We start from the raw sequence: 25,801 nt of genomic DNA on the forward strand, positions 1-25,801 counted from the left end.
CCTGTCAGTGTCTGTTTTATTAATTTGTTTGTGATCCTTTTTTGGTAACACACTAAATAATAATTTCTGTCACATTAGTCTAATAAAATTTGTGGGTGTACAAAAGACTTGTCAAATGTTTCACGTTGCATCAGTTACATAGCTTCGTTCGATGTTAGCTATGTTTGCTGAGATTTTCCAAATATGGTGTTCGGCTAAACGTTTCTGTCAACAAAGAAAATAATATAAACTTCTTCGGTGTCGATAGCTAGACTAAATGTCAAAAATTCTAAAAACCACATGAGAGATTCCCAATATCCTTATGACTATGTTCTGACTCTACTGTGACAGGGATTACAAAAAGTTAACTATAGTTTAAGGGTAAAACAATCAGATTATCTGTGATTACGGATTGGAAAACGTTTAAAGTTGACTATAGTAGTCCAGGGATAGAACGCATCTGCCATGTCGACATTTTAAACTTTTAGTTTTTGACTTGGGTCATTCTAATGACGACTGAACTTGACAAATCAAAGAAGTTTTCCATTTATCACTGAATTAATAACATGTCATCTTTTTTTCAGTTAATTAATTTTTTCTAATGTGTTTTTTACCATTTATAAGCATGACCAATTATCATTATTTTTAAACAGCATCTATCAATTCACCTTCCATTTTAAATTTGCTACTAGAATTTAGTTTTTATGTCGAAACTAAAAACAACGGACCTTTTTTCTTAAAAGCCAACAAAATGTAGGCAAGATGTCACAATTTTTGGAAATAGAAGATAGAATTAATCGAACACTGCACTGTCGCCAAAATATGAGTCAAACAGAAATTGACAGGTTACATTAAACAGCCAATTCTAGCTGTTCCTTAGCTTCTACAGAAAATATAAGCAATTCCGTTCCCTGATCTTGACATATCTCTAGACCCTCTTAGATACACAAGACTTGTGCGTGTCTCATTGGATTTTTTTGGGGGGAGGGTAGGGAAAGAGGAGAGTTGAAGTCGAGTGAGTTCAACTGTTTTATTGCGTTTTTTTTTATCCTCAACCTTCATTGAGCATCTTTTATGTACCCGCCGGTAGACGAGGGAGAACAGTCCTCTTAACGTCCTTATCGTGCTTTACATTGCCGCCTGACCCATTTTGAGTATGTCTGTGATTTCCTTCACATTACTCAGCTCGAATACTCAGGCTTTTTTTTCAATAATAATAAAAAAAGCAAAAAACGGAATGATCACAGAGGAGTAAAAAGCGAGTCTGAGATGTATCCCGAATAATAAGTGATCTCTTAAATAAAGCGGTGAATAAATGGATAAATTTTGAGAGGCACATAGCTCTAGGAATTTTCATATCCGTTCTATTTTTCAGCCCCCAAAGTGTTGAGCCACCTCAAAACTTGCCTTTTTAAAAAAATATAATTTTCACCTAATTTTTCTGTCCAACAAGTTGTGACAAAAACTTGATTGGTACAAAAATTGGCGAGAGTCGTTCTTTCAAATTTTCACAAATACAAACTCACAGCCCAAGTTCTTAAAAAATAGCTAAGGCACTGGGACTACCAATGAAAGGTTTTTTTTTTATGGAATGGCTTCTAAACAATGAAGAATTACAATTAATTATATGCAATTTGAAAAGCTAACACCCTACTCAAAACTACCTCCCACCCCTACTCTCAACCCCTAGTTTATATCTTGGGTCGCATCTTGTTTCTCCATGCACGGTAAACTTCTCAGCATACACGGCGCAGGTATCTACTATTCCCGGGGTATACGGATTGGGAATGTGCGCAACCCCTGGAATAAGAACTAGGTTGGAAGTTTTCTTTACAATCACAAAATGGTAAAAAAAAGTAACTTTATTTCCTTCAACACATCAAACTATATTCGTCTAAACAAGAAATAATACAAAAAGAACTATAAAAAACAAAACACAAAAATTGTTCGACCCTCTATTATGGTAAGCGTTCTTTGTTTCCTCTATTAAAAAAAAGGAAAGAAAAGATAGTTAAAATAACTTTTTAAAGCCAGAAATAAGCAGTAATATAGATAAACAACATAAATGAAGGAGCTTTAGATTTCGACAAACATAAAATATCCACGAAATCCTGTCTGCGTCTACAAATATGTATCTGTCTTGTTCATGTGTTTGCAGGTATACATGTTCCAAAAGTTAAAAAAAAAACGCAAAAGCTTCAGAGCACTTATCTTAAACTTTGCATGAAAATACGATAATGCATATTTCGACCAATAAGATGCACTGGAAGTGGTAACATTGAGTTATCTTGTGTTATTGTCAAAGCATTATGCACTATCACTGTTATCTAACAGAGACTAAAAATAAATATATTTTTCAGTCAGGATCTGAAATACGTGATCGTAATAGAGCGTTTTCAACTAGATTCAAAATTAAATAAAGATTTTTATCGCTCACAATTATTGTGTAACAATATTTTTAAGTTTTGGATAAAGAACAAACTTTGAAATTTTTTTACTTGAATACCGTTGTTAATGCAACTTTTGATACTAAGTTCAAAAGTACAGTAGCACTGCCGTCTTCTATTAAAAATACGACATTTTAAAAGAAGTTAAGAGCATAAACGAATTTTAAATGCTAAGAGAGCGGTATTATGCATTATTTTTTTTTTTTTTGAAAGGTTTTTTCAGGACAATTTACGAAGTAGCTTCTGATGAAATACTGGCGAAAAGCTTAAGACGAATTAAATTTCTTATCGAGATACCCAATGAAGAACCACCGAACCCCGAACGACTAATCAATATTAACAAAAAGAGAAACTTAATTCAAATAAACCACCAATTTAACATATTCCTCGTCCATTTACAAAAAGAGACCAGACAAGAGAATAGTTCATTCACTAACTATAGAGTTGTTGCCGTTAATGAAATATTCTGCATATAGCTATTGATTACACCTTCAAAATAAAATGTATTAGTCATTAAATAACACGTCTAACCGTTTAACTTATTAAGGAAAATACCCATAACAATTTAGATATCAAGCAGTTATAGCAAATTCAGATTTAGATGAGTGAATCCTGAGACATTTTTAGAAACCCTCAACAATTTCAGACATCAAACAGCTGTTGGAAATTCATCTATAATGACAACAATCTTCAATAATTTTGAAATGATATTTTATTTATTACCAGATAAAAAAGGTTGAACCAAGTAGGACAAATAAAATAAAGAGCAAAATATTTTCTTAAATTAGTAAACAAAGATCTTGGATTCTAATACATTTCCGTTCACCTGAACATATCGTGCCAATAAAAATTGGCTACACAGTATGTTTAAAAAATGAACACTTTCCTCTGGTTTTGCCAGTTATAAAGTACAAACACGAAATAACTGTATAGATTAATTAAAATAATTTACAATTACTATGTCTAACTTTATATACATCTTTTGAATTTTCATGTTTAACAAAATCATTATAGCCACGGATCCACACAAATGACACCTTCGTGATGGGGATTACAATATCGTCCAAAGGAGACAGGGGGGGGGGGGGGGTCTACGCTAAACATATTTTAAGTCCTAGTTTTTCAGGAATAGAGGGTTCTTGGGAAGAGTTCCAAGAGGCAGGGACAGACAGGATTACAGTAGCATTGTTTCCTTTATGTCTGCTCAAGAGTTAAACTTTTCCATAATACTTCGTTGTACAAGTTCTGATATTTACTTTAATATTCTAAATAAATTTGTCTAATAAATTAAAAACTTATCAAAAAGTTTATTTTTGTAGAAATAAACCTTGAAATAAATATGTGAAATAAATTTCCGTTAAATCCATTTTTATAACTACCCTTAGTGTATTGTTTTGATCTACACATGCTTGTAACTTCCTTTCCATAAAAAAAAAATAGTTGCCAGGTAAGCATTTATATCACTTTTACTGTTAAATGTCTAGTTTATTTAAAAATCTAACACGAACTTTTTTCCTGGCGTATCAAAACAATGGTTGGTGAATTCATAAAATGTAACCGTTCCTCTGCCCTATGTAACACTGCATACCTCCGTGGCACCAAAAGGCATTTGATGAAAACTAATGCTTTGATAAAGATATTTATATATTATAAGAACGGTCCAATATATTCTAGTAATGTGTCCTTAGGGGCAAAACAGTATGGCTTGATTGACAAATTATGTGAATAGCTCGTTTTAAAACTAATATTTTGTAGATAAATTTTAGTAGGAAGTGGACATTAAACGTTGTTAAAAATACGTTCAAGCAAATATTTATAATCTATATTATTGGATAGCCAAAGTTTTGGTCCACACCCATTCATGAGGCAAAAGGGAATTTAAATAGCTGACAATTGTTCCTGGGAAATTTTAATGGAAATTCATCAATAGCATGTATAGATTGAGCCCAAAATCTTGGCTTTCCTTGTTTTTGGAGGTCATTTTCTAAATATTTCACAACAACAACATCAGCTCTTAACGCTTAAATGAATATTTGATGAATCTTGTTCAATGTTAGTGTCTTTCTACACTGAGGACAGACTCTCGCATTCTTGATAGCACTTGATAGACAAGGGCCACAAAATAAATGACCACAAAATGTTGACATAACTTTTTTATCTGCAGTCTTCATTTGACCCAGTGTGTCAAAACAAATCCCACATTGCACTGTAGCTTCAGACGAGCCTTGAGCTTCACTACTGATGCCTAGATCAGAATCGGGACTTGGGGGAGGCTCAGATGGACTAAGAGGGAAGTAATCACTTCTGTCTAAATCAATGGTAACATTGACAGTACGCTGGCCTTGAGTGCGTGCACGTGGTAGATCTACATCGACTTGAATGTCAAGCAAGGATGGGGCACGTCTGCTCGCACGAGATGTTTGGGCTCGCCAGTTGTGACGATGTACATTTTCAATGGGGTTTTCTTGGATTACAACAGGAAAATCTTCATCTAACATAACAATATCACTTTCACAAGTCAGGTCAATTACTTCGTTTTCAGAAGAATGTTGATTGGTCATGTCAGTCAGTAAAGATTCTTCTTCAGCATCGTCACTACAAAGACGAAACAAAAATTAGAAACCATATAATACTATTCCCAATTTTGCGCTACAATCACAATTGTAGTAGCATTGTGGGATTAAAACTAGAATAAAAGAAGCCAACGATTGCAACAGACACATCTTCGGCCACATTTTACTGACAACTAAAACACTGACAACGCACATCAAGACACCACAGGCACAAACACAGCTTTTAAACGGAGATTTTGGTATTTTAGAAATTGCTCTGTAAATTGTATGCGATATTTTTATTTTGCATACGAAAACATTTAGTTGTTGGTCAAGGTGTTATTTTCAATCAAACATTTCTATTTAACTTGGAGCCTATTTTCCATTTTGTAACACGAGATAAGTGAATATCTTTGATACAAAATCTAGGACCAAGAAATTATGTCTTCATTGTCATCTGCTACAAGGGATTAGCTTAATTTATTACAAACAAGAATTATAACTATCTTGACAAGAATGAGCCAATCAGTAGACACAAAGTGTACTAACACTAGCCGGCTACAATTATAACAATCGCATAGCTTTTAAATCAATAATACTGAGAAAAAAACAAAAATAAAAAGATTTTCAAGATTCAAGATTTTTATTTAAACTTCTGTACAACACAAAGGTCAAGCCGGAGACACAAGGTCGATTGACAAAGACCCGTTATAACAATATAGCACAACTATTTGACAAAAAAAAGAAACAAAAACAAATGCATAAAATAAATATAAATAAATCCATGACTCACCACTAGATGGGAACCCACCCACAAAACAACCGACACTCGGCAAATATCAATCCGAAAAACAAAACAAAAACAGTGTGCTAGCGAGGGTGACCAATGACCGGCAACTTATTTGGAAAAAATATGAGCCCACCTTATCAACATCAAACAAACAACTATTCACTTTTAAGATTTTTTTTTTATCACTGATTCTTGAATTTATTTATACGGATAGAATGAAGTTGCTTTTTTATATTTGGGAGAGATTTACTGTAGTCAATATATGGTAGGTAAAGATGCCATGAACCCATGATCGAGAAATATGGCGAGAACCGTGATCTCTCAGTGGTTAATTTCAGGTGCTGCATTCTCCATTTATTTCGGGTTTCATAAACATGGTCAGGTTGCTCAGGGAAAAAATTTCTCGTAGGAAAGTACGAAGGCAGTTCTGAGCGGTCATATTTTACCTTAAATAAAAAAGAATGAAGAGTGAATAATTCTGAAACAGGCAAAATACTAGTTAATAAATATATAGTATCAGTGGTAGTGGTAGTATGTGTGGTAGACCAACAGGAGAGTCTATATCGGTTTTATATGATATTTGAATGTTGCCAAATAAACCAGGGGACAATACGTAAGATGGGAATGCACCAAGGCAAAATAAATGAGTCGTAGAACTTCATAGGAGAAAAAATGCTGAAGCCTCCTCATTACACCAACTCCTTGGGCGATTTTAACACGTGATCTATTACAATGTTCTTTATAAGATAGATTTTCATCAATAGTTATACCAAGATGCTGGAGTGAAGTTGCCCTTTGAATTCGAATATCTGTAGCCTGATCACTTATACTTGAAATTCCTCTTGCTTTGTGTCCAAGTCTACTATAAATGATGAATTTCGTTTTGGCGGCATTCAATGACAAAAGATTAGCCTTTAGCCATACAATCAGCTGGGAAAACACGATTTGCAGCTTCTCTTTGACATCATCTTCTGATCTCCCTGCAAGTGTTGGTCCGGTATCATTGGCGAAAAAGACATTCAGGCTGTTGCTGATGGAAGGTCATTTATGTATATTAGGAAGAGAAGTAGTCCCAGAATTGAACCCTAAGGAACACAATATTGGGCAATAAGCATGGAACCGAAACTGTTTTATTGATAGTTGTTACTTGGGATCAACCTGTTAGGTAAGATGCGATAAAATCGTGCGCTGGTCCTCGTATCCCGCCATGGCTTAATTTAAACAACAATATTTCGTGTCAAATGCCTTCTCAAGATGAAAAAAAAAATACTCGCCGGAATCATTTTTCCGGCGAGTAAAGTCCGAACTTTACTTAAAAAGTTGAGTAGAAAAAATCTACTTAAAAAGAAGAGTTGAGAGAAAGTCAAACTTTAGCGTAAAGAGCCAGGCACTGAGGAGGGGTCAACCCCTTTTATATAAGGAATAATTTCTGTTCGTTTTAAGTTTCAATGTCGCTCCTTACTTGCAGTTTAAAAAACTTGTTTTTTTTTTATTTAATTTAATTTCTGAATCGTTTTTTAAATTTAATCCGTTTCTCAAAGAGTGCCGGTAAATCTGGCTTATTCTCCACGAAAAATTACCTCCCTTCACCAGAAACTCCGTGAAAAATTACTAGCATGTAAAATAAACCCTCTTTCTCCTCTTAAAATTTCTTGCTGATGATTTAGCGTGAAAAGTTCATTTGAAAGAGATTCTAATTTCTATTCGTTTTCCCGATCGCTCCAGAAATCCCCCCATCCATGGAATTTTTTTCTGAAAACCAAAATGTGTTGAAAATAACCCCCAGACAAATTCCCTGAAAAAATATCCACATGCAAAAGTGAGTTGGCAAAGAGAAAGTTAGACAAATAAAAATAATTTCGTAGAGAAATTATGTCAAATATGTTCACTATAAGATTTAACCTTGAAAGCTAGCCCCCAGTAATTTACCTCCCCACGGAAACCCACCACATGCACAAAATTCCCCCCTCCCCCCAAAAAAGTATGTATACTTTCCCATTACAAATTATATACGTAAAAAATGGGTAAATTTCATAACTTACAAGCCTCTCCCCATGGGTTGTGAGAGAGGGAGGGGGGCATGTTAACATAAAGACATTGTTCAACTATGCTGAATAAAATAATGATGATCTAAAAATTTTGATTGGGCGACTTTGGGGAAAAGATGGATAAGCTAGGGCTCAAATGGCCATTTTCCTAGCAAATAGCCCCCAAGGGGGGTTAGTTGCCCCCCCCCCCCCAATTTTTCAGGTTACTTAAAAAGGGCACTAAAATTTTAATTTCCGTTCAAATTCACTCTCTACCGATCTATGACCATTATTTCGATACGAACTCTGAAAAAAAAGCAAAATTCTACATTTTGCTATATAAGCACTTAAAACGTCTACAGTAGGATTCTGTCGTAAGCTAAATCTGATGGTTGGATTTTCATTAAATTCCTTTACTTTTAGGAGATTATTACCCTCTTTTTCGAAAATCACGTAGATTTTCTCAGGCTCTTAACTTTGATGGGTAACAGTAAAAATAAATTTTATGAATTATGATTAATGATAAATTCTTGGTAAATTTATATATTTAGAATCAGTATGATAAGACAATTCTTTTGATGTGTCTATTGATATCAAAATTCCGTTTTTTAGAGTTTTGGTTATTATTGTAGCTGAGTCACTCCTCATTGAAATCACGAACTGTTTGATACCGAATTAGTAGTTAGGGAGAGACAAGGAGATTATGGAGGTAGAGACTGATGTATAATCCTCATGGCCGTAACCACGAATTTTCGGGGGAGTTGCTTTTCCATGGGGAGGGGGGGGGGTTACAAAACAAACTTTTAAAAAATACATCAAAAAATTGAAATTGAATCCCTCTTTATTTCTGGGAATATTTCTATTCTACGCTGTCTTTATAAAAAACAACAACCCCAAACAACCCCGAGTAACATTTAACCCCAAAACGAGCATTCCATATAGAAGGAGGACTGCCTCTTCCTCAACCTCATGGTCGTAGAAACTTTGGAGGGTGCTTCTTATATCGAAAACTGAGAGTCCTAGTCCTTTTGTAAGAGTCGTAGGTGATTGGAGACCAGGCAGCGGTGGGAAAGGGGGTTAAACGTCGGCTCCCTTCTATTAAATCTCTACCATGATTAGCATCTTTATATTTCTTTATAGCCTTCAACGAAGCAACCAAGTCAAGCCGTAATAAAACAAACCCCATTAGACTTCCGCATATCAAATAGAACCAACCTGTTTGCATATACTTAGATATGCAAGGATTTGTAGTAATTATATTGATTTTAAAAATAGATGTAAAATTTTAAGCCAAAAATTGATTCAAGAGGTTTTTCTGCAAATAAATTAACTTGGCAATTTAAAAAATTTAGTTTTCATTATAACGAACTATTAAATAAAACTGAAAGATTTATCTTGAAATACTTTGATTTTGATTTTCTTTGTTACTGAGTTTGGCGTATCCCTGATTTTTGACCGTGGATTTCCGGAGGATTTTGCATATATTGTATTTTCAAATGGTCTTATTTTGCATTCATTTCCTTGATTTTTATCTAAGTCACATTTACATCAATAGAGAATAATTTGATGCAGTGAAAAATTTTAATAATTGTTTAGCATTAATATAGATTGTGAATTCGTAACATAAATATACGAGGGGCAGAACCAAGGTATGATAAGCTTGTTTTGGTGTTACTTGGTTGTTCGACATTTGTTTTTTCATAGGCATATAATTTGGGGGTGATACCTAGCACGGGGATACCAGAATTTATCGTAGGCACGCCACTTATCCGGGTAAAGAATTTAAAGTGCCGAAACCCTATAGGCAAGTGTGTATTCTCCTGATGAGCCCTTGTGTTGGGTTGTTGCCTCTGAATTATTTGTCTTTTTTTACTGTTTTTAATGTTTGGTAAATGACGAATTATACTTACTGACGACACGACTGCCTGTCCATGGATTATTCTTTATGGTTGATTGTGTATGGCTATGCTGTTTGACCTGTGTGATTGTGTGGATGAGTAGGGTTGCTGTTGCCATGGTGATTTCCCTTTTCATTATAGATAAAGGATATCGACAAAATTGGACATAGTCATTGAAAAAACAAAGGAGACATGTAACACTTTCTTATGTAGTGAAAAAGTCAATATCTTGTTTAAAAATACACATAAAAATTATTAAACCCCCTGATCATTATTGGTTTTATAACCTGTATTCAAATCAAAAATAAAGTTTGTGATTCAACAGAGGCCGTTTTCGAAAAAAAACTAAAACGCAAGTTTTTGAACAAATCGGATGACATAAATAAAATCCGGTTTGCATGTTTAATTTAGATAGCTAAGCTGTTTTAAACTATATACCTATCTACCTATATACCTATCAAACTATATCATGTTTTCATTTATTTCTATCATCTTGAAATAGAAGTTTTTAGACATTAGAGTATACGTGACAGTTTACTTTTTTTTATTACCAATAGTATTTTTGAAGGCACATATTTTTAGACATGTTTAGGAGTATAAAGGTGGAATTTCTCACTAAGAATTACTAATTCCTGAGAAAGATTGAGCATTGTTTAAGATAGAAAAATAGCATTAGATGAAAATGGAGTAGATTCCCCTTAATGCTTAGGCAAGCATTTAGTCCCATAATAGCCGAAAGTTTAAAAACGAATCTTATAAAAAAAACTGCCTCGTACTGAAAAATTTACCGTTAATAGTGAATGGTAACTATTATTTCTGTTCACCATTATTTCGGTTTATTGCCAAAATACAGTTCTGGGGGTTTAAAAAAAGAGCTGGAAACCCATCACGGATGGCATCAGATCAAAATCGAAATTGCTTCCTTGGAAACACCATGGTCGAACATTCATTAGCAAGAGAAAATGCTAATTTAGCCTGTGTATAAGCTTACGAGTCTCTTTTTTTCTTCTCCGCTACTTGGACACTGTAATCAAGGAGGCACACTCGTGCCTCTTTAAAGAGGCGAACCACGACAATGTTAAGCGATCTTCGGTTCCAGTGGTCGCAGAGGGATGGGGAGGGATGCATTTCGTAACCCGAGCTCCAACTAAGAAACATGCCAAATTTCACCCCCCTCCGACTTTTCCTTCATGGGAAAATCTGGCCGAAAGTATCGACCCACCAACACCAGCCCCCCTTTAACGTTGTCCGATCAGGCTGAGATTCACAAGTTAAGGTCCCCTAGGGCTCAGGAGCTTACCCGCGAAATTTCAGCTCGATCCGATAACTCCATCCCTGTTTTCCAGAAACCACGCATAGCCGCTTAATGTTCATATTCTTTTTTTTTCTGCCACGCCTACAGGTCACAGCCGACATCGGATCTGGGTGTACGAAGACTCATTCGACGCGGAATTCTCCGAGTAATTTTGCTTGAAAGTTTCATCGGAAAATCTTAACCCCCCGATTTTCTAGCTTAGAAAAACCCCATTTCCCTATAAGAGCCCATGTTAAGTTTTTTGTTGTTAAAAGTTACAAATTTCAACATCAAGTACATCAAAATGATCAGCTCGACATGGTGAGACTGACTGAAAGCTTCAAAAAATTCTGTCTTAATCCGTAAAACTTTTATTTGAGAAAAATGACAGAAACCCTTTTTTTATTTCTGCCACGCCTACAGGTCACAGCCGATATCGGATCTGGGTGTACGAAGACTCATTCGACGCGGAATTCTCCGAGTAATTTTCCTGGAAAGTTTCGTAGGAAAGTCTTAACCCCCCGATTTTCTAGCTTAGAAAGACTTTTGTACAGGTTTTTTGTTGTGGGGGGACTTCATTTTTACTAATTACTAGTTTCGGCCTAATGGTTCTCTTGTCCTCTTGTGTTTAACATTTTTCGAAGTTATTCCATTATTCATTCATTTCAATTTTTTGTTAATTAAAAGAGGGCCTTTCCGAAGCCAAGAGCGGGGCTTAGGGGGGCGGCAGCCCCCCACAACAAAAAACCTGTACAAAAGGGTCTTTAAAAGCGGGGGGTTTGGGGGCGGGAGCCCCCCTACTGCCTCTCCTAATTCCTGTACGTTTTAAGGTTCGACTTTAGGACGCAGCCTCTTTAACTCTTTAAGAAAACGAAGTTTTTTTCATATTATATTTTAAAGAGTTGTAACTCTTTTAAAAGCTGTTATATAATATATATATATATATATATATATATATATATATATATATATATATATATATATATATATATAATGTTATGGTGAATGTCCACAAATTGGTTAATGTCGACATTCAGTGGTGAATGTCCGAAATACTCTTTTTTTTCTCCCTGGATTAAGTCAGATTACACATTAGGTTAGATTAGATTTGGTTAGACGAGGGTAGGTTGGCTTAGTTAGCTTAAGTTAGGTTTTTAACCCATTTATGATATTTAGAACCAAATTTAACCTAATCTAAACTTCTAGTTGCCTAAAATTAAAAGTTAAATTAAAATTAAATTAATTAATAAAATGAATTAATAATTAAATTAAAAATAAATAAATCAAATTAAAAATAAATTAAATTAAAAACCAAAATTTCTAGTTGCCTTTCTAAGTAACCGAAAAACCGGAGGGCAACTAGGCCTCCTCCCCCCTCCTTTTTTTCTCAAAATCATTCGATCAAAACTATGAGAAAGCCATTTAGCCAAAAAATATGCAAATTTCGCTCTTTACGCTAAAGTTTTTTACTGTTTTAAAAAGCAGAGTTAAGAGAAAGAGTCAAGCTTTAACGTAAAGAGCGGGGCGTTGATGAGGAAGCAGCCCCTTTCACACACGAAGTAATTTCGGTTCGTTTTAAGTTTCAATGTCGCTCCTTACTTTCCGTTAAAAAAACTTGTTTTTTTTTTTTTATTAATTATAGTCATAGGTGGCATAAGACTGAAAAGGGTGATTCGCAAAGCTAATTGAACAGAAGCAGAGAAAAAGGAATTTCGAAGATTCAAGGATGAATGTCGACATTAACGAGATTTCAGATATTTCAGCACCTTTGTAAACTACCTATGACACCGAAAATGATATTTTTTTTTATAACATTTTTGAATTGGGAGGAACCTTAAAAGGGGTACCATTAGATCTTCTTAATCAGAAAACCTACCAGGTATACAGTTCCTTCCCAGCGCCCTTAGTAAGAGAAAAAAAACGCGTTTTTTCAGTACATGAAGAAAAATTGTCCAATTGTCCAATATTCTTCCTTTAAAATTGTGCTGGAAGTAACAATTGTTATTTATGTTAGCCTTAGTATTAAAAGTTGATGGTGAAAACAATTTTTCGGAAATAAAAAAAAAGCTTGAAACGATGATAGGTATTTCTTTTTGTATTTTTGCAGCACTAACAGATCACTGGAATATCATAGGTCCTATGATGGCACAGAGGGGATACATGCTTCACTTAGCATAACAACACCGCCATGAAATGTCGTACGACACCGAAAACGGAATTTTTAGTGTCATTATGGAGTCCAGGGCTTGGAGCCATAAGAACTTTTTTCATTTAAATATGCATGATCAAAAACCATTTACTCAACAAGATGGGTACTCCAGAATTTCAGAACTAATGGACTGAAGGGGCGGGGGGGGGTTTGGTTGCCCTCCAATCCCTTTTGACTTTAAAAAGGGCACTGTAACTTTCAATTTCCAGTCGCATTTTTCGTGTTTTACATATTTCATAAAATATAGGCCATTTATTTGGCTTTGTTTGCACCAGTTTTGATTGGTTATTTAAATTACCAGGTTCAGGGTTAAATTAGCAGTTATTTAACAAACAAACAAACAAGGTAGAAACAATAGGGAAAATCTTTTCAAGACAGTGGAAATCAAATCTGTGGATATTTAGGCCCATGTCGAAGGACCGTCTTCATACGCACAATACGAGAAATATATATATATATATATATATATATATATATATATATATATATATATATATATATATATATATATATATATATATATATATATATATATATATATATGCTTACATTAAAATGTGAGAATTAAAACTAAAAATGTTTTTTAAGAACTTTCTTAAAATAGCCCTAGCATCCTTACTTCAACGAATTTCAAACAGCAGTTATTTCAGTTAGCATAATCTGAAATATTCACATAATAAGTCATAAATAAAAAATAAAAAATAGTAAATAATAGTAAAAAAAGAAAGCAGATAATAGGAAGTAAAGATAGCAGGTGTAAAATGAAGGATTTACTCACTTGTCTATGTTTACCAATGGTACAGCTGATTCGGGCCTGACCGTTCTGGCATGAGGCCTTCTCGAACTTGAATCAGTACGAGATACGCGTTGCCTTCGGACAGAATTCCGAGTCCTTGGACGAAAAACAGCTTGATGCAGGTTATCATTAGGGGAATCTGATAGACTTGTCTGTCGAGTCCTTGTGAGAGCTGTCTGTCGAAGGGTTGAGGGATTTGCCTGTCGAGTCCTCGAACGAGTTACAGATCGGTTTCGAACTGTTCCGTTCTTAGACTCTGGAGAAGATAATATAATTGTTGAATGGTTAATACCAGCACCTTGTCTCCTTCTTGTTACTGTTGTCCTTGGCATCGTGAACAATGCTCCCACTATCAATGATAAGTAATCTTAAAGGGTAAAATACCAGAATTACTAGAATCAGAATCTAATCTTAAAAAACTTAAAATATTACGCATCAGACAGGAACACCCCAAATTCTCCTAATGGAATTAGTAAAAAAAAAAAAAAAAAAAAAATAGAATACTGGCTTTAATAGTTTACAATTGGTATTCAATGAAGTTTTAATTGGTATTTATAGTTTTGGTCCTGCTATCACTGGCAAATGATAAGGAAGCTACACATATACTGATTACTATAATCAGAATATTCTGTTTTTTAGATCTTGGAACACAGTCAAACAGTTCGTGGTAACGAACTGTAGTAAGGAGCAACCCGGCTCAATAGTAACCAAAACTCTAAAAAATGGAATTTTGGTACCAATAGCTACATCAAAAGAATTGCATTTTAATGTTGATTTTAAATATATAAGTTTCATCAAGTTTAATCTTACCCATCATAAGTTACGAGCCTGAGAAAATTTGCGTTATTTTAGAAAATAGGGGGAAACACCCCCTAAAAGTCATAGAATCTTAACGGAAATCACACCATCAGATTCAGCGTATCAGAGAACCCTACTGTAGAAGTTTCGAGCTCCTATCTACAAAAATGTGGAATTTTAGATTTTTTTGCCAGAAGGCAGATCACGGATGCGTGTTTATTTGTTTTTTTTTGTTTTTTTTCCCCAGGGGTGATCGTATCGACCCAGTTGTCCTAGAATGTTGCTAGAGGGCTCATTCTAATGGAAATGGAAAGTTCTAGTGCCCTTTTTAAGTGATCCAAAAAATTGGAGGGCACCTAGGCCCCCTCCCACGCTAATTATTTTCCAAAAGTCAACGGATCAAAATTCTGAGATAGCCATTTTATTCAGCGTAGTCGAAAAACCTTTGCTTACATATAGTAATGGTTATTGGGAAGTGTACAGGCGTTTTCAGGAGGATTTTCTGGTTGGAGGCAGGGATTGAGAAGAGGGGGATATACTGGGGGAACTTTCCATCGAGGGGGGAATTTGTCATGGGGGAAGAAAATTTCCATGAAGGAAGCGCAGGATTTACTAGCATTACTTAAAAAAGACAATGAAAAAATAAATATGAAAAAGTTTTTTTTTCATCTGGAAGTAAGCAGCAGCATTAAAACTTAAAACGAACATAAATTATTACCCATATTAGGGACTCACCTCCTCCTAATACCTCGCTGTTTACGCTAAAGTATCTTTAATAATTTCAACTATTTATTCTGCGGCTTTTGCGATTCAGGGGTCATTCTTAATGAATTGGGACAAAATTTAAGCTTTAGTGTAAAGAGCGAGGTACTGACGAGGGGGCGAACCCCCTCATTACGTAATAAAAACATGAGAATACAAAAGCTCTTTACGTAAGCTAATTTATAAGTTACATATATCTTTTACTTATAAAAAGATTCGTAAAAAATTTAAAGTTCTAGCTGCCTTTTTAATTAACCGAAAATCGGAGGGCAACTAGGCTTCCTCCCCCGCTCTTTTTTTCTCAAAATCATTCGATCAAAATTATGAGAAAGCCATTTAGCCAAAAAAAAAAATATATACAAATTTCGTTTTAATTATTCCTCTGCGGAGAGCCAAAATCAAAACATGCATTGATTCAAAAACGTTCAGAAATTAAATAAAAAAAACAAGTTTTTTAAATGAAAGTAAGGAGCGACAATAACACTTAAAACGAACAGAAATTATTCCGTATATGAAAGAGGCTTTTCCTTCTCAACGCCCCGCTCTTTACGCTAAAGTTTTTTACTGTTTTAAAATGTAGAGTTAAGAGAAAGAGTCAAACTTTAGCGTAAAGAGCGGGGCGTTGAGAAGAAAAAGCCTCTTTCATATACGGATTAATTTCTGTTCGTTTTAAGTTTTAATGTCGCTCCTTACTTTCATTTAAAAAAACTTGTTTTTTTTATTTAATCCACACATAGGGCAAAAGTGAAGGCCGGCCACCAACCTAGACTTCCCCAAAAATTTCCTTCTTACACTTAAATCCAAACTGTCCTCTCTTACCAACAACAAATTCTTCAAATCTTCTCTATTCAACCCAAGTTTAAAAAAAACACCCGCCTCTCAACATTCTTAATGTTGTCAACATTCTTTTATTTAATAACACATAGGACACACCCCATTCCACTACCTGAGTTGTTAAAACAAAAACTGAGATAAAACTTAGGATGTGAAACTCCTCCATTTTATCCAAAGATTTTAGTTAATTTTAATTTGTATTTAGTTATTTAAACACGACTAGGATGCGGAGCCTTAACTTTACTATTTTTATTCAGTTTAGTCTATATTTAACGGATATATCAAATGATATTTAACGGATATATCAACTGATATTTTTCGTCGTAAGTATTTCTTTTCAAAAGTGCTCCCACCGTTCTATGACAAAAAGCTTAAAATATCATGGTTACTTGTATAGGAACATAGGCCTACTGATGTAATCCCTTGTTAAAATATATAAGAATATTTTTGCAATTACTAGCCGTCAGGCCCCAGCACTTGGCACGCGGTAGGCAACTTTATATATATTCTCATTGTCGCTTGTCTTCTAACCAGACAATTTGCTGTCTTTTCGCACTAAATATTTGATATTTTTCAATATCTGATTTGATTATTAAAGCATGTCCGATTGCTAACAACGCCATCTATTAAGCTTCAAACTTTCAGTTTTCTTATTTAAGGTATTTGAGCTGTAATCCCTTGTTAAAACATATACAAATATTTTTGCAATTACCAGCTTTTTGCTCTTTACGCAATTTAATGTCTTTTCATACAGTACATTTCAAAGATATTTAATTATTAAAGGAAAACCAATTTCTAACAATGATTTAAACTAAGCTTCAAACTTTTGGTTTTATTTTTTTATGTTTTTGAATTGTTGTGATCCCTTGTTAAAATAAATACAAATATTTTAACAGTTACCTGTTTTTTGCTATTTCCGCAATTTAATATCTTTTCATACAGTAGCCCGATCAAAGATATTTAATAATTGATGCTAGTCCAATTTGTACCACTTTTTCAGCCGTTACCCCCAGCAGAAAGCCTCGCCTCTTGATGATTGCCCCAACGAAGGCACAGTAGCGCTCAGTGGGTTTGAGGTGTATAGTGAAATCAGGAAAGTAAAGACAAACGTTTCTCCTTTCCCAGGCGAAATCCCTGCAAAGCTTATACGTGAATTTGCTTTGTTCCTAGCCTTACCACTCTCGGTTCTTATAAACGAGTGCTTTGCATCTGGGACCTTCCCTGGATCGTGGAAAAAGGCCCACATCCGTGCAATTCTTAAAGTGAACCCACCCAAGTCGTGTGATGATTTAAGACCAAACCCCCTAACGCCATGCCTAGCAGAAGTGACAGAATCGTTCATCTTGCGGCGGCTACTAGGGCAAGTAAGACAGGCTATAGACAAATACTAATATGGCGGACTCCCAAAATCTGGGGCGTCTATATACCTAGTCAGAATGTACGATCAGGTCCTGAAATGCCTTGAAAAGCAAGGCTGTTTTGTCAACCTATCTGCCATCGACTTTGGCAAAGCTTTTGATTTCCTATCACACCTAGTAGCCTGCCAAAACCCAAAACGAATTAGACCTACGTTGCCCGGGCAACATGAAGTGTTGCGGCAACCTTTGTCCGGCTTCGCCGACTAAAGTGTTGCGAGAGCAACACTTCGGTTTTGTTTCTTCGCTATTGATCAGTAATCACATGATCAAAGGCTATTCATCAGCGTTGAAAAAAAAAACAACAACAAAATAGTATTGAAAGAAGGGACTAAATTGACTTTGCAGCCAGTTGAACTTTATCCTTTTCAATCGTAGACATCGTGACAGTTGAAAACTCGGAACAATATCTTATATAATCTAGTTGATACTATAAAGCTACGAAACTATCTCATTGTTTTACATTCTCGTTTGTGCTTGTTTCTTCACTATCGGTTAAATGATAAAGTTGTTAGCCTATCGAAGTTTTTAAAACGGTATGTTCAAAGAAGAATGCAATCAGTTATCACACGACCAAAGGATATTCCTCAGCGTTGAAAAAACAACAGCTACAAAATAATATCCAAAGAAGGGACTAAATTGACTTTGCAGCCAGATGAACTTTATCCTTTTCAATCGCAGACATCGTGACCGATGAAAACTTGGAACAACATCTTATATAATCTAGTTGGTATTATAAAGCTATCCGTAACTTTTCAGGATCAAAATACCATAGGTGACACTAATTATTACGAAACTACCTCATTGTTTTACGTTATCGTTTGTACCCGTTGCGTAAATACTTAATTCTGTCAGATTTAAAGAGATCGAATACAATCGGCACCAATTTTAACAAATTTCTAGCCCAAAGTGAACAGATTCTTACTTACAAGTCCCTCTCCCGTGATAGACATCAAGTTCACCGGAAATAAATAAATGGGTACACCAACTAGCAAAAGTTGCAAACCCCTCATCGCTGAAGATGATTGTAGCCCAACAGCCGATTATTACTTATAAGTCCCCTACATACCTTACCACTGGAACCAAATTGGTTTAACCATCAAATACACCGGAAAAAAATAATAGGAACACCAACTAGCAAAAGTGGCAAACTCCTCATTGCCGAAGATGATTATGAGCTAACAGCCGTTTCTCGCCCGAAGTGAAGCGATTCTTACTTATAAGTCCCTCTCTCATGATAGGGATGAAGTTCACCGGAAACAAATAAAGGTGTACAAGAACTAGCATAGTTGCAAACCCCACATCGCAGAAGTTGACTGTAGCCTAACAGCAGATTATTACTGACAAGTCCCCTATATGTCTAACCACTGGAACCAAATTGGTTTACCATTAAATACACTGGAAACAAATAATAGATACACCAACTAGTAAAAGTTGCTAACCCCTCATTGCCGAAGGTGATTATTACCTAACAGCCGACTGTTGCTAAGAGGTCCTCTATATGTCTCACAATTTGTATCGGCCTAGATTTCGTTTCAGTGTGTACCTTACTACTGAAGTTGTCAAACCCTTGAATCTTTCAAACTGGTATATCATGAAGGAATTTTTGTACCAAAAAATGGATGTTAGGTTTCCCCCTCCCAACTCTCCCCAATGTCACCAGATTTGGTCGGGATTTAAAATAACAGCTCTGAGACACGATATCCTTCTAAACATCAAATTTCATTAAGATCTGATCCACCATTCGTAACTTAAATATACTTCATTTTTTCCAAATTAAACGGGCCCCCACTCCCCCCAGGTGCTCAAACCGGGAAAACGACTATTTCTAATTTAATCTGGTCCGGTCCCTGATACGCCTGCCAAATTTCATTGTCCTAGCTTACCTGGAAGTGCCTAAAGTAGCTAAATCGGGACCGACAGACTAACAGACAGACCAACAGAATTTGCGATTGCTATATGACACTTGGTTAATACCAAGTGCCATAAAAAAAGGATCACCTGGAATTTCATCACATCCCAGAAGGGTTTTAGAGCACATTTGTCCTTCCACAACACCTTTCAATCTTTCTTTCCATCTTTAATTTTGATTCTGTATTTTTACTTCAGATATATATGTAAAAAATATAGAAGTAAAAAAAAAACTGAAACTGGTTGAAACACATTTCTCACTTTTTTTACTGTTTCAAAAGAATAATTATGAGCAGTTGCTTCATCTGGATTGCCGTCTGCGTTTTTTCGAGATCTGCAGAATTTTTTTGCTCATTGCGGAGTGCTAATGATCTATCTAACATTGCCTGTGCAAGCTGGATTTCTACCATATTGTTCTTCTGAATTCCTTTCTTCAGTCGATTCCTTGCTTCTTGAAGCATCTGATCAGTTGCTTTTTCCTTAGTCCTGAATGCTTCCTTTTTCTCTTTCAAAGTCTCCTCAAGAATTTTTTTCATTTCTTTGTCTGAAGACATTTCAGCAATTAGCTGCTGCTTTTGCTGTTCTTCTTTTCCCGACTTGTGCTGTTCTTTTTCACCATTTTTTCTCAACTCTTTCTTCCGTTCCAGATAATTTTGATAGCTCTGCCGCGCTGACGAGGCTGTCAGCGCGGCTTATCAAATCTTCAGTACCACAAAACTTTTGAGCACTCCCACCAACTCGACAGCAACCCGTCAACAACAAAAAGCTTGAAATTCAATGTGCGCTCATTCATAGATGCTCTCTACTCACTGAGGATCCTCTTAGACAGTAAAACTGTTCATTATTAGATTATGCATAGCCTCAAAATTAATAGTAGTATAAATTTTGAGCAATGATAGGACAGCCCCATGGAAATGATATAATAAAGTCATTTAAAAGTATTGCTTAGTACTGGGGTATGCATAAAGTCAAAATTATTAAGGTTGTTTATATTTTAAGTGATGAGACGGCAGCTCTATGTGGAAATGATAAAATAATGCCCTTTGAATAAGTATTGTCTGGTATTGTGGTATGCAAAAAGTCAAAATTAATAAAATCGTACATATTTTAAGCGATGGTATGACAGCCCTGTGATGGAAATGACAGAATAAAGCCTTTTGAAAAGTATTGCTTATTATCAGGGATATGCAAAGGTCAAATTAAATAAAATCGTATACATTTTAAGCAATGATACAACAACAATATGAGGGAAATGATGCAATTAAACCTTGTGAAAAGGATTGCTTAGTGTTAAGGTATACATAAACTCGAAATTAATAGAGTCGTATATATTTTAAGCGATGATACAACAGCTAGTATGGTTGAATTGATAGAATGAAGCTTTTTGGAAAGTATTGGGGAATGCATAAAGCCAGAATTAATAAAGTCATATATATTTTAAGTGATGATAGTCCTATGAGGGAACTGATACAATAAAACCCTTTTAAAAGGATTGCTTAGAATTAGGGTATTCTTAAACTTGAAATTAACGAAGTCGATACAACAGCTAATATGGGGGAAATGATAGAATGGAGTCTTTTGAAAAGCATCGGTTAGTATTGGAGTAAAAAATACAACTTAAAAGATCACAAATTCTTCTTACAAAATATAACTTCCTAAAAAACAAAAAATAATTCTTACAAAACAAAAATAAATGCAAAGAAATTACAAATACTTATTATGAAACAAAAAATACCTATTGCAAAACAAAATTAATTCCTAAAAAGCAAAAATATATCCTAAACAATCACAAATTAAAAACCAAGTTTTGTAAATGATCAGATATTTTTAATAAAATCAGATGTATTTTTATTGTGTGTTTTCTTATTTCTGAAATCTAAAACCCAAGTTTCTTAAATGCTGAGATATTTTTAATGAAAAAGATGTATTTTAACTGTGTGCATTGCTTTTACATGGAAACTAAACCCCAAATTTCTCTAATGATCAAGTATTATTAATAATATCACATGTATTTTAATCATATGCGTCCTTATTTATCAAAACTAAAACCCAAGTTTCTTAAATGATCAGTATTATTAATTTATCTGATTTATTTTAAACGTGAGTGTTCTTATTTCTGAAAACCAAAGCCCAAGTTTCTCAAATGCTCAGATATTTTCAATAAAATAAGATGTATTGTAAAACAGGATTACATAATTGAGTTCTTAAAGTTAACTGGCAAAGTTCCAAAGAAACTTAGGGTTTAGTTTTCAGAAATAAAAACACTCACTGTTAAACTAAATCAGATTTTATTATTGATATTTGATTTCTTCAAAAACTTGGTTTTTAATTTTAATGAAAAGGGGTAACTTGGGACTTAGTTTTTCAGAAATAAAAATATACACGTAAAAAAATATATATGATCGTATTAATAATATTTGATCACTTAAGAAACTTCAATTTTAGTTATTATAAAAAGAATGCACATGGTCAAAACACAACTTATTTTATTCAATATATTTGAGCATTTAAGAAACTTGCGTTTTAGTTTTAAAATACATCTTATTTTATTAACAATATTTGATCATTCGAGAAACTTGGGTTTTAGATTTCAGAAATAAAACAACACACGGTTAAAATACATCTGACTTTAATAATAATACTTGATCATTTAAGAAACTATGGTTTTAGTTTTAACAAAAAAGGAATGCCCATCTTTAGAAAACTTCTTATTTTATTAAAAATGTTTGAGTATTTAAGAAACTTGCGTTTTACTTTACAGAAATAAGAATAAACATGGATAAAACATATTTGATTTTAATTAATATTGTAAAATCACTTGAGAAACATGGGGTTTAGTTTTCATGAAAAGAAAAGCAAATGGTTAAAAAACATCTTGTTTTATAAGAAATATTTGAGCATTTAAGAAACTAGGGGTTTATTTTTATGAAATAAAAACACAAACGGTTAACATACCTCTGATTTTACTAATAAAATATGAAATATGATAATTTAAGAAACTTGGATTTCTTTGTTTTCATAAAAAGAAGACACGGCTAAAATATATCTTATTTTATTAAAGATATTTGAGCATCTAAGAAGCCTGGGTATTGACTTCAGAAATAAGAATACATATGGTTAAAATACATCTGGTTATATTAATAATATTTTATAATTTGAGAAACTTGGGGTTTACTTTTATTAAAAACAGAATGCACACAGTGAAAACACATCTCATTTTATTAGATAACTTCGAAGACCACACTGGCTTTCCAGACGAAAGTAAAACAGTTCAAAATAGGGATGAAACCTTTTTATTGACAGTGAACAGATATAAAATTTAACTGGATATTTCGAACACATATACAGTGTTCATCATCAGCAGTAAAACATGATGACGAACACTGTATATGTGTTCGAAATATCCAGTTAAATTTTATATCTGTTCACTGTCAATAAAAAGGTTTCATCCCAATTTTGAACTGTTTTACTTTCCTCATTTTATTAAAAATCTTTGAACATTAAAGAAACTTGGGCTTAAAATTTCATAAATGAAAATAAACACATTCAAAATGCACCTGATTTATTACTAATATTTGATTATTTAAGATACTTTGGTTTAGAAAAAAGAGCGCACGCAGTTAAAATACATCTGATTTTATTGGTAATATTTGATCATTTAAGATACTTGGGTTTAAGTTTTCATAAAAAGGAACGGACATGATTAAAATACACATTTTTTTTATTAAAAATAATTGAGTTAAGAAACTTGGGTTTTAGTTTCGAAAAACAAGGGCAAATATGGTTAAAGTACATTTGATTTTATTAAACATACTTGATCATTTAAGAAACTGTGAGTTTTAGTTTTCAATAATAAGAAAACACTCGGACAAAATACCTTTGATTTTCATTAATAGTATCTGATCATTTGAGCAACTTGGGGTTTAGTTTTAATGAAAAAAAAACGCACACTGTTAAAATACAACTTGTTTTATTAGAAATATTTGAGCATTTAAGAAACTTGGCGTTTAGTTTCCTGAAATAAAAACACAAAAACGGTTTACATACATTTGATTTTATATGATCACCTTAGAAACTAGGATCTTTAGTTTTCATAAAAAAGGCAAATAGTTAAAATACATATTATTTTGTTAAAGATATTTGAAAATTAACAAACTTGGGTTTTAGATTCAGAAATAAGAACACATATGGTTAAAATACATCAGATTTTGTTATGTATGTTCTATCATTTGAGAAACTTGGGTATTTAGTTTTATTAAATGAAGAATTCACACGGTTACAACACATCTTATTTTATTAAGAACATTTGAACATTTAAGGAACTTGGGCTTTAGTTTTCACAAATAGGCAAGTTTAAAATACATCTGATCTATTAATAATATTCGGTCATTTAGACTTGCGTTTTAGCTTTCATAAGAAAAAGAGCGCATACCATTAAAATAAATCTGATTTTATTAATAATATACGATCAATTAAGAAACTTGGATTTTTAGTTTTCATAAAAAGAAGGCACATAGTTAAAATAAGTCTTATTTATTAAAGATATTTGAGCATTTAAAAAATTGGGCTTTAGTGTTCAGAAATATGATCAAACACGTTTAAAATACATTCGGTTTTATTAAATATATTTGATCATTGGAGAACTTTAGGGTTTAGTTTTATTAAAAGAAGAATACATCTCGAAATTTAAAATGCATGTGATTTACTAATAATATTTAATCATTTACGAAACTTGGTTTTTAGCTTTGACAAATAAGGATGCATATGGTTAAAATAAATATAATTTTATTAACAGTTGATCATTTGAAAAACTTGGGGTTTAGTTTTCGTGTAAAAGCAATGCATTCGGTTAAAATACATCTTTTTATTTAAAATATTTCAGCATTCAAGAAACTTGGGTTTTAGATTTCAGAAATAAGAAAACACACAATTAAAATGCATTTCAGCTTATTAAAAATTATTCAACATTTAAGAAATTATGGTGCAAGTTTGAGATTTTTTAGGATGTATTTTTGTTTTGTAAGAATTGTTTTTTGTAATAAGAATTTGTAATTTCTTAGGATGTATTTTTATGCAGTAAGAATCATTTTGGTTTTGTAATAAGTATTTAGTATTTTGTAACAAGAATTTGTGCTCTTTTATGATGTACTTTTTACCCCAATACTAAGCAATACTTTTCAAGACGCTTGATTCTATACTTAAGCAGTCATTCCTCTAATTAAGCTGATTCTACTAGACCATTTCAATTCGAATAAACCAGTTTACTTAACTTGTCATTCCTCTTATTCAGTGAAGGTTGAATATATGTTAATCATACCCTAACAAATATATGTAAATGAGGTGCCGGCTGGAATATGCAAATGAGGTTTAGGGTGTATGCAAATAGAGCCTTCTTTTAAAACTTAGCAAAATAAAACTTCAATATGTTTTCCAGACTTCAAATAAAGTACTGTTGAAGTCCTGTTCGTTCCCCTAGATAAACTTAATTAAGTGCCTTGGTTCACCTTACTCAGAATCTTTCTTTTCCTTATAAGGAAATTACTTGGACAGAGAAATAGGGTACATGTTAAAGCATGTATTTGAAAGGGGAAGGGGGCAATAAAAACATTACTATAGAGGTAAAATACAAGAGATATAAGGGGTATTTTTGAAAATCTATTGTAATACATGGGAAATTTAACAAAATCATGATTTTTTGGGGCTGGTGGTTGTAACATGTGTCCCTTCCATATATGCTTGCCTGATTCCAGTCAGGGATAGAATCTTCTTGAATATCATAGCACTTGATATGACATGAAGAAGGAATAAGAAAAAACCTGGAAAAGCTAACATTATTGGCTACACAAGTTTTATCATAGCAGAATTATCATATTTAATGGTAAAAATTTGAACTTTACACCTTTCTTAAGTTTATTCATGCATTCTAGAATGTAACACCTAGCCATGTTTAATTGTTTGAACCTTATACCAAACTAATAACTTAGGTTATCCTATATTTGTCTTTTGTGACCTGTATAGTATGTGTCAGAACAGACTGAAAACTGTCTAGTTACCAATAGTTAGAGTATGATCCCCAGGCTATGCAGTAC

General features: G+C 33.6%; 1 protein-coding gene across 2 annotated transcripts in view; it reads right to left on the minus strand.

The window, feature by feature from the left end:
- Positions 1-1,823: 1,823 nt before the first annotated feature.
- LOC136042663 (E3 ubiquitin-protein ligase RNF4-like) overlaps positions 1,824-25,801 on the minus strand; it is a 33,746-nt gene continuing 9,768 nt past the window's right edge. The window contains exons 2-3 of one of the 2 annotated variants that reach the window (XM_065727627.1): positions 13,975-14,359; positions 1,824-5,021 (exon numbers count right to left, since the gene is read on the minus strand). In XM_065727627.1, coding sequence (XP_065583699.1) covers positions 4,448-5,021; positions 13,975-14,324 — 924 coding nt within the window. In that variant the 5' untranslated portion in view covers positions 14,325-14,359 and the 3' untranslated portion in view covers positions 1,824-4,447. The remainder of the gene's footprint in view (positions 5,022-13,974; positions 14,360-25,801) is intronic. The other variant, XM_065727626.1, reaches the window with a different exon arrangement.

This window comes from Artemia franciscana, unplaced genomic scaffold (assembly GCF_032884065.1).
Source record: "Artemia franciscana unplaced genomic scaffold, ASM3288406v1 Scaffold_1688, whole genome shotgun sequence".
In the NCBI taxonomy this organism is placed as follows: domain Eukaryota; kingdom Metazoa; phylum Arthropoda; class Branchiopoda; order Anostraca; family Artemiidae; genus Artemia; species Artemia franciscana.